The sequence below is a fragment of the Episyrphus balteatus genome, chromosome 3 (genome assembly GCF_945859705.1).
Source record: "Episyrphus balteatus chromosome 3, idEpiBalt1.1, whole genome shotgun sequence".
NCBI lineage: Eukaryota > Metazoa > Arthropoda > Insecta > Diptera > Syrphidae > Episyrphus > Episyrphus balteatus.
Genome location: NC_079136.1, coordinates 52,239,481 through 52,250,536, shown reverse-complemented (window position 1 = coordinate 52,250,536; position 11,056 = coordinate 52,239,481). Strand labels below are relative to the sequence as shown.

The following is an 11,056-nucleotide window of genomic DNA, read 5'->3' as shown; positions in this document are numbered from 1 at the left end:
TATTTACAAATTTGTACGATATCTACATTATTATTATATTTTTTTTGTTCTAACTATGCAAAGCAATAAAATTCATACAGAGGCACAAAAGTAAAAAAATAATTAAAAAAATAGATTTTTTTGTTTATAGCAGCTACCTACATAAAATATCTCATTAAAAGATAAAAAAGTAACGCAAATTTAATTTAATATATTGTTATATTGTTAATGCTAGACTAATTATAATATTTATATAAATATACCCAACAAATCTGAAAACAAAAATAAATAAAAATAAAATAAAACATTTTTCTATAACTTAAAAATAATAAAACTTTTTGCAATCAACCTTAATATAATTATATTCGGTGATCTATATAGTTAGTAACGCCATAACAAAACCTTAGAAAAATAATAAAAAAAAACAACATAAAAAATAGAAAATAAATAAAAATAAAACAACTACTGTATTAACTAGTGTGTAATTTTTTTGTTTATTAATATGACTAGATGATAAACATTGGCTGAATGAAAAAAAAAAAAATATTAAATAAACAGAATATCAACATAAAAGATGGTGTTTGATTTTTAAAATAATCTTTCAGAATTTCTCAAGAGTTGTTCGATGTGGCAAAATACAAACAGTGTTACTAGAATATTTGAGAGGCAATGAGCCGCGTTTACAAAATCTTGGAGCCAAAAATAGTCGCTGCCAAAAATGGACAAAAAAACCTAATACATTTTTTTTATGAAATTATTGATTATTTGTTTTTCATTTAGTTAAATGTTTATAAATGTTGGTTTTCATGCTTATTGACGCACGACTAAAATTTAATTTGCAATAAGTTTAAACGAAAAATATAAGTAAATTGGTTGGCCCGAAAAACGAAACAAAATTGGATAGGGTCTTTTTAGAGTAAAAAATAAATATAATTATAATAATATTATGCAAATAAAAAATTATAATAATTCATGGTAAATTACATCAATGTACCGCTATTTGCAACTTGCTTTCGACTGATATTCTTCGGTTAAACAAAAATACTGGACAAAAATTCGATTTCGAAAAAATTGATAAAAGCATTCATAGGAAATTTACCCTAAATGTATTGATACATCATTTTTGTCACGTTTAAGGGCTGAAATCACCAGAGACTGATTCCTTCAAAATTAATGGGGCTATCGTGAGTTAAAATTTTCCTTGTTTAAAACATAGAAACGACTCTATACCATTTATTGACTTGTCGTCTAGAAATGGCCATGCAAGTGCCACACTGTTCGCCTTCATTCCGGCTCTGCCACCTGTAAAATTTATTTCATTAAAAAAATGTCTATTTTAAAAAATAGTTAAAGTAGTGAAAGAATAAGAGTAATTTCCTAAAGAGGACATTAGTAAAGATGTTTGCGATACCTTACCTTGATAATCTCAATAAAGTAAGAACTTTGGAAAAAATACAAAATACAACTCACTGTTACTATATTTTTTCCATAATATTTATTTGGATTTCATTTGATTTATGAATTTTTATTTAAAATAGTTAAAATTTATAAAATTAATTATTAAAGTAAAACAATTAAATAACTCTATTTCTATGCATATATTTATTTTTTTTTTTTTTGTAATTTACAAATGTATTATAAACTATTATATAGGTGAATCTGAAATTCTAAGCTTAGTTAAGTTAAATATTTGATATGCATTTACAACGTATATGATTTTTGTTAAGGCAGATCTAAGCTCACAGTACACTTAAAATTTTGTTGATTATTTTTTTTTTTTTGAATTTTAATTAATTTTTTTACTATTAAAGAGGAATATAAGAAATAATAAATATTAATTTTTAATTCAAAATAATACAAAAAAATAGTCCCATGTTGATATTTATAAGGTTTCTTGCAAATCAGTAAAGAGCTTTCACTTCTCTTCAAATACATGAATACAACTGAATACATTCAGTATTATTAAAAAATACTGTGTAATTTAATTTCTTTAACAAAAAAAAGTACTCATACGCCACAGTGTATATACAATCTGATTGAATACAAACTGATCTAATTTTGTTCAGAGTTTGGAAAAGAAATTATATTTCGATGCTGTTATGTATGAAGACATTTTTATGTTGGAAAATAGAAAGTATCAAAAACACACTCTTAATAGTTATAGAAAAACCAAAACAAAGATTTTGAGCAAAAAAAATTTCTTTTTCCAAAAATATCAAATAATAAAATAAGATTAAGTTTCTTTCATGTTAAAATTTCAAATAAAAAATAATATATTAAAATTGTATGTAAAAGAATATAATTTCTAAGTCAAATATAAAAATAAATTCTATCCGTGGAGTTGTGAGAACTAAAATGTTTTTCCTCTAAGTATATCGCAAGTTAAAATAAATAAGAAATGCCTTTTTTCAATATAATGTAAGTACAAAGTACATGTATTTAAAAAAACATCAATACAATTTATAAAAAAACTGATTCCACTGTAGAAATGTTATTCAAAAGTAACTGGGTCATTTAGTATTTAATTTAAAACTAAAAACACACTTATTTTCCATCCATTACACAAACGTAAGTAAATTTTGTGATTTTATATGAATATTTGATCATTCAATTGGTACAACTTATTGAAAGCAAAAAGTTAACAATTAACCTTAAATCTATGAATTTTCCTTAATTTATTTAATTAACAAACATTAATGATATCATCAGAATAGTCAATTACATATATTTATTAAAAGATTCTCATTTCTACAAATTAAATTAGTAGGTAAACAAAATTTCCACATACACATTTTTTATTTAAGATACTTCCATATCAACGTTTTAAAATTTTTTTATAAACTTAAATAATAAATCATTAAAAAAAAATTAATTATATTTAATAATCATTTGCGTTCGCACGTGATCCATCAACACACATTTATCTAAAAAAGAAATATCTAAATAAAAAAAAAAAAAAAAAAATATAAAATAATAATTATCACCAATAAAATAATGGAAAACATTAAACTGAGGAAACTTGAGAAAGGGGTTTTGTTGTTTATTTAGAATTCTTATATTTGTGCTTTTTGAGCTGCTACTAAACTGCTGCTTCTTATATTATTTGATTTGAAGAACTCTTTTCTTTAACAAAATTCTATCGCTTTGATTTACCCTTCATCGTAAGCCGTCGCCAGAAGCTTTGCTTTTCACCATTTGCTTGTCCAGTACCACCTCCACCAGAATTATCAAAATCATAATCTCTACTTTGGATGGAATTGGCATTGTTGTAACTACTACTGTTGTCATGGTTACTGCTACCATTCGATGGTTTTTCACCACGAAGCATATCAAGGAAATTATCTGATTTCCGTGTTGGTTTTTCACCAAAACGGAACGCTTCCGCACGAATTTCCGATTTCAAATGTTCATGATTTGAATTTTCAATTTTGAATTCATTTGGATCTTCGACGAATGCTTGCTGAAGATCTCGCATAATCTTCTTGCGGATTGTTTTTTTCATACTTAAATGTCGTTCTAGGGTCTTGACATCGCCACTTGTTAGGGTCTTATTATTATCACGCTTTTTCTTGGAATGTTTTTTGGTTAGATCGACGACAGGATTATGGACATATGCTTCGGTATTGTTGTAAGTTGTGATGCCATTGTTGTTTGTTGTGGTTGTTGTTGGTGTTGCATATGTTGAATAGTTGTTGATTCCGAAGATATCACGAAGATGAGGTATGGAACGGTCTGAGGACGACATTTTTGTGTATGTGTTTTATTTGAAGATTTCTCTGATCTGGAGAGTGACGGATTGATTTGTGATCAAAAGATTCACAAAGGAGGAAATCTGAAAGCAAAAGAAAAAAAAATCAATACCAAGGATTTTCTTTTAAGAATAAAAAGATATAAAAAAGTTAAAAGTTAAATTTATAGTTTTTCTTCTGGACTGATTTTGGTTAAACATGAGTTTAATGAAAAAGATCAGTTCATACTCTTTTTACTGAACAAAACTTTCAATTTATTTTAAAGAGCACAATTTTAGTATATTTTATTAGAAAGAATGATAGAAAAATTTGACCCAGTAAAGATCTGAATTTCTGCAAGATTCCAGTAATTTTTTTTTCTTCTAGTAATGTCCACTCCAATTAAAAACAATATAAAGTAAGAAAGAACAAACAAAAAAAAAAAAACAAATTAAGGCCGTAAGCTATATCAGCAGACGCAGTAAGTCTAGATATCTAGAGAATGACCTTCCCGAAAAGAAGATACAATACTTCTTCTTTTTTTTTATTTTTCTACTGGGTTATTCGGGCATTCTAACGCATTATTATGCTGATTTAATTGCTTTAGCTTTGCTTTATTATTTTTTTCTTAAATATATATTTTTTTTTTATAAAAGCAACTTATTTCGCAATAGTTTACAGTTTATTGCACCACTGCATGCGTGGTTATTTTTTTTTTTTTTATTATTATTTCACACCTGGTTGTCTGGGTAATGTGTAACAACATACTTTGCTCGCAATTTCAATTTATTTAGTTCAATTCAGCTACGAATATTCACGGCTCATGAGCATTGTAATGAGGTTTAAACCAAAAAAAAACATATGTATAAAAATTAATGGAATCATTTTTTAGACTTATTATTTGGTAAACATCTTTATTTATTGTTGTAAGGAAAAGTTAAAGATACAACTAAAAAAAACATTAACAATATGGGAGCATTGAACAAAAAGAAATATAAATTTGTATGTTGATGTAGATTTTGCAATATTTCTCAAAATATTTTTTATTTTCTTTATACTCGTATAATCATGTTATTTTCTGGTACTTGATTTTTAGCAAATTTGCTTTTGTAGAAAAAATTTTCGATATTTTCTCCACTTAGTCTTAGATAATGTTAATTTGCAAAAATAAACAAGTTTGTAAATGAGAAGAAATTATTTTGATAACAAGACCAAATTATATTCAAAAGGGATTTGAATTTTTTGAAAGCATAAGTTTATTAAAATTATTATTAAATTTATTTAAAAATTTATTTAAAAACTGTTTAATAAAATCGCAATATTAAAAACCAATTTTTGTTAATTGAAAAGGGCCCAGTTCCAAAGCTTGTCTTAAAAACTACAACAGAGTTTTTAAACGTGTAGCAATTTGTTCCACACTTTACCTCTCCAGGTTAGGTAAGGTAACTGTGGCGTATGCGTAACATTGTTGGTTGAATTTTTTAAATGAATTTTTGTCGGTAAAGAAAATTTTTCCTTTTAATGCACAAATAATGATACAAGTTGGACTTTGTGGATTGTTTTAAAACCATTTGTTTTATGTGTTAGGAAGTCGAAATGGACATTGATATAAATGCGATGCTGGTTCTTGTGGAAATTGGTCGCTAATTCATCTTTTTCATAAAATGTTCAATTAGCAGAATAAAAGCTATTTTACAGCTTCAATTTTAAGTTCAGTACAATATTTTCTTTATTTAATATAGCCCAATGAATGCCTTCTTGTAAACTCTTAAAAGATTAATTTCAATGTTAAAAAGGCTTTTAAATGTGTATTTTACTACCGAAATTCGACCATCTGTGACTCAATATCATTATAACTTCCAAATAGATAAAAAAAAAACATCTGACAACGAATAAATAAAAAAAAAAACTTAGTTCAAAATCCTCTTAAAGTCCATTTATTAATGGTTTGGTTAGACAAAGTCTATACACACAACGAATATTCCCTCCGTTTACTCTTTGAATCAATTGCCCATTAATTCCATTCTTCACGTTCCACTTCTGGTTCAATAGAGATAGGTGTCTAGTAGCACTTTTGCAAAATCCTACACCTCAACTTGAGTATTGTATTCGCTAAGAGCAATTTAATTTGTTTACAGAATAAAAAATAAAAAAAAAAAAACTCAAGCCCGCAAATAAAAAAAGAAAAAAACAAAGCATTTCAACTGCGCACACTCTTAAAAGACTGCTACTCGCTCGTATCAAAAGCCAGAATTGTACGTGTAGGTTGATATAATTTATTAGCAACTTTAATGATAGTACATGAGGCCGGCTTTTCACTGAGAATTACTATTTAAGCATTCTATAAGTACCGGTACAAGCCGATTTCATTAAGCCCCCCACATTATATTACAATATTGCATTGTGGCGTATATAATCTTTGCAGGCCATCGATTTTTGGTTTGAAAGAATAATAATGCTCGCAAGATTCGGTTTCAGACTTTCAGCTCAAAGCCTATCCCGCTCGAACGACCAAACCAAACCATTCAAAAGCCAAACCAAGCGACAACCACGTAAATTCAACTTCATTCATTCTCATCTAGAATCAAACAAATGGATCATAGTGTGGTTAAAGACTTAGTTTCGGCTTGGATTATATTGGTAATTTATAGTTAGCTACCCAACCAACAAAAACACAATGACAACGAAGACAACGACTTCGACTACGACGACGTAGGCAAGAGTCTTCAGTTTCCATGGGGCTTCCGGAAAAATGTTCATTTTGTGGTTGTCACAGTGGATTGCGCAGTTCATGTTATCGCATTTTGCCTTACAAAAAGGCTTGCATCTGATCGAGCTTTAAATTACCAAAGAGCAATGTCAGTGGGAAAATATTCTCGATTTTCTAAATATAGTTTTGCCCAGACAGCGACTCTGATGCTGGGAGTGAGCTGAGCAGCTGGAATAAGAGTATGATGGGTGTAGGACTATTATTTGTGTGTTGTAAACAAAGTTGCACCAGAGTGACATTAAAATTACGTCCAACGTAATTTTTCCCATTCATTGCCATTAATAGATAGCAGGAGACCTCTGTAATAGGTCCAGCTTACATTAACGAAGTCTTGAATGTTTTGGAGCAAGCAAGGTGTTTTTTTTTTAAGAAAAATGATTCAACATTTAACTTTGAATTTTTGTATGCGGTAACGGATATTGGAATTTAGTATACATACAATTTAGAGTTTATTTAAGCTCTGAAACAAAAAAAGATGTAAGCTTTTATAAGTTTGGATCACAATGTCAAAGTTATCTCTCTACGAGACACCCTGTAAAAACACAATGGACACTGACACTAACACACACAAACTCTCACTATCTTGTGCAACAATTTTGTATCACTTTTGCTTTGCGTGTTGCAGTTTCTCACCGAATGGCCTCCGCACAACAGAATTATTATTGTTAGCGTGATTCTGTAAGAAAAATTGTGTAAGTTTGGGAACCCGGTAAGCATGAACTAATTTTTCCAGTACTTAATTTTTTGTTACTGAGGGGGGTATCTAAAGATGTGTATTAAAACAATAGTTGAGTTAGTGATCTGCAGAAGGGGGAAATAACACAGAAGCATTTATAATGTTTTGCTTGTACAACAATGGATTTTAATTAATAAAGACAACAGCAACAAAAAACAACAACAAACTTTTTTTTACGCGCCAAAATGTTGGACACTTTAAGGTCATTTTTCTTCGAAGTAGTTTTGTTGTTAGTTTTATTTTGTTAATTCTTGTCTATAAATCTTAGTTTTTTTTTTTTTTAATGAGGAAAAGAATAATAAATAATTATTTCAATGGAAGATCTTAGGTAGTAGCCTATTAATATGTTTTGGTTAATAAATTGTGGGATTAAACTGTGCAGAACTACAATTCCTTCCGGAGGGAAATGATATTATTTCCTTCATTTTTTAGGAAGATCATCTTTAACCCTCTGTCGGCACACGGGTGCGTATTTGGCAAGACAAAAATTAAAAGTGGTCACAAAAAAGTGTCTTTATAAGAGTGAAAATACATTTTTTTGAATTGTGAATACGATATTTGAATTCCTCGGAATATTCTACATCAATTTCATATATGATTCTCTATAAAGCCGAAAAAAGTTCTATAGCGACATGAAAAAGTATAAACCAAATTCGCAAAAAAGAGGTGTGCCTACAGAGGGTTAACAATAACAAAATCATATTCAACCAAAACTAACACATAGTATGATTATTTCACTTTTACTGAAAATGAGCCTAATTTATTAGGTACCCTTTTTGAGCGCATTTCTGATGGGAATTCGTAAGAGCTACGGGATTTTATTGCAATAGGTATTAACATGTTCAAATATTGCATACAATTTCGGAGTGCAAAGCCAATATTTTGTGTCTATTACGTCTCTATTTGACAAAACGTAAAATTTCTAAAAGATTAAATGTTGTTTAAAAAACTGTGAAATTAAAAAAAATTAATTTTAAAATAAGAAATGATCAAGGGGGCCGAAATAAACGTAGATCATTTTTTGGCTCTTTACAGTCATCGGGATCGGTTCAAGACTTCGGTGGATCTTAAAAAAAAATTAACTCTGAATCCATTTTACGGATGAGTTAGAAAAAAATTGGAACTAAAAAAAAAAAAGTTTGCCTAAAATTTTTTGAGCGGTACTATTTATGACAGACGTGTGCAATAAAATCGAAATTGAGCAGGGTGTCACTCTTCAGGGAGCTCCGTATTAAACGATTAAATATTTAATTACAAAATTCGATGTTCCACAATCCACACATTGCTTATTGCACTTTGTCATAGTGAAATAACGCCGAGTTCTAACTGAGAAATAATTATATTAGAAAAGTAAGAATTAAAGCAGACGCAAGGACATAACGCCCAGGTACTAATTTTATTTTTAAAAGTTTAAGTTTTAAAGGGATATAATTCACAAATTTACTAAGGAACAATGTTCGGTCTTATGTTCATTCTAATTATTCATTAACCTAGATGAGTTTCAAGAAGTGATAAAAATAAGGCATTTTAATATGAAAATGCCTACAGCTGATTACATAGAAATATTTCCTTAGCTCCACTAAGTAGGCTTTGTCTCCAAATCGGGAGTATAAGATGAACAACGGAAATTGAAACAAATTGTATCTCGTAGAAGAAGCCATCGTGAAACTTCTAGAACATCAACTTTATCCTGAACCCACCAAATTTCAAGAAAAAAGATTGCTTTTTCAAGGAGATAAACTGGAAACAAGCATCAATATGTCTTCTCCGTTAAGGCCCAAAAGCACTTTGTAGGACTGATCTCAAAAGCATTTCTTATAAATTAAAGTCAATACAAACATTTTTTTCACATTTCAAAATATTTGGAATGTATGGTCCATTTAAAAATCACACAATTAATCAATTCGATAGTACATAAGTTCCAAAATTCTATTTGGGTCTTATGTCTCACATGGGACATAAACTCCAAAAACGAAATTCTGCTGTATTCCCCTTATGCCTTAGAGTGAAAAATTGAAAATGTTCGATTCTCTTCTTCATAGAACCAGAATAGGCCCCTAAAAAGTACGCAAAATAAATTAAGACCTTAATACTTATGCCAATAGACCTCTTCCAGGTTATTGAATGCGGTTGTGGATAATTAAAAGTAAAGAAAGTGAAGAATGTATCTTTTCTGCTCTTCTATTTCCTCACTAATCAAATAATGATGTACCTACGAGTAATATAAAGATTGTCAACTAAATTATTATCAATACTTGTTCAACTAATGAAGACATTCTATCTAATTGACAATTAAAGATTATTTCTTTCCTAATGTTGTGGGAACCAATTCTAAACTATTTCATCACATCCGTAAACAAAAGCAACCAACCTATTTGTCAAAATTATATCTGATCAATTAAATAAAATTATAAAATCTTCCATCTCCTCTATTTTTTTTTACTGTCCACAAATGGATCTTTAGTGCATCTAAATTAACTAAACTTACCGCCGCAGGTCATTTTGACGACGAAAGAAAGAAAGTTGTATAAACAACAAACAAGCATCATCATGCCAACTCTACATTATTATCCAAGCAAACTTATTACATTAAATACCCATCATCATCTGTCTAAATCATTATTGCATACCAAACATATTCAGCGCCACTGCATGTGCCGTGTCTTCGCTTTGATGTTCTGCTGCGCTGAGCTGTTGAGCATCTGTTGATGATGCGGAACCGCATCTTCAATCATACATAAACCAAATGCAATCAATTTTCAAGAGAAACAAAAAATAAAAACCCAAATCTTTTGCATACGTGAAAATATTAAACCCTGCTTAAGGGTCTTCATATCGTAAATCATTAAGCGTTTTACTTTCCTTTACAAATCGCAAATAAATTACATTTTCACTTCACACATGTCCGAGAGGTGCATTCAAAAGATAAATTATGTTAACAATAAATTATTTTTTTTCGGTTTCTTAATGATGACGACGACGACGCACAGTGTGGGAATTCGCGAATTTAGCGGAATAAAATTAATAACGCTTGCATTTTAAATTTTGTTGTAGTTTTTTTTGTGATTAGTTCATTGAATATGTGTATACAATCAAATGTAATTCACATTTTGGTGATATTGTATTTAAGTTTTTGTAAAATGAGCTTTGAAGTGACAGGTTATTTTCACCAAAAAGTACTTTTTTTTGAAAATCATAATTTACAAAAAAAACTTTTGAGGAATGATTTATTGTTTAATTTTATGACAAATATGAATAAAATAAAGAAAAAAGTTAATTATTGTCAGAATTGACTAGGTTTTTTGCAAACCGATATGTCAATGGCGTTGTTTATGAACTAAAGAAACTATTCTCTAAAAGGCTACTAAAACGTACAAGATACTATTTCAAAGGATGTTTTAAATTATGTAGCTTGGTAAGTGTTCTGTCACGAAATTTTTCTGCCATACATCATCAAGGATACCAAAAATTAAAAGAACCGTAAACTTCCTGTCGAAAAAAAATCAGTTTAACTGGAATAGACAATTTGTATTTACCAATCGTGTTATTCTAGTAAAATAAAAAGCCAACTGCCTCAAAGCGCTTAATTTTTATTTTTGAGACCCAAACATCAAATATTTCCTTCTTTGTTATTTGGAAAGACATTCTGCAAATTATATAATACCGAAATATTTTGTAATTTAAAAGGATAGTTTGCTAATTATTCAAATAACATACCACATTATAAAAAGACGAAAATTAATACTCCACAGTACATATACACACAATGAGCCGTATGCATAAAAGGTAGCATATGCTTTTACTAGTAAATTTTAATAGTATTTACTACTTTCCATATGCATA

The 11,056-nt window shown here is 28.9% G+C and overlaps 1 protein-coding gene across 2 annotated transcripts in view; it reads right to left on the bottom strand.

The window, feature by feature from the left end:
- Nucleotides 1–1,621: 1,621 nt before the first annotated feature.
- LOC129914075 (uncharacterized) overlaps nucleotides 1,622–11,056 on the bottom strand; it is a 58,244-nt gene continuing 48,809 nt past the window's right edge. Inside the window, exons 3-4 of one of the 2 annotated variants that reach the window (XR_008772133.1) lie at nucleotides 2,964–3,811; nucleotides 1,622–2,903 (exon numbers count right to left, since the gene is read on the bottom strand). Coding sequence is in view for 1 of the 2 variants with exons in the window: in XM_055993127.1 (XP_055849102.1) it covers nucleotides 3,116–3,724 (609 nt within the window). In the remaining variant the exon portion in view is untranslated. Of the gene's footprint in view, nucleotides 2,904–2,945; nucleotides 3,812–11,056 lie in introns of those variants that run through there. The other variant, XM_055993127.1, reaches the window with a different exon arrangement.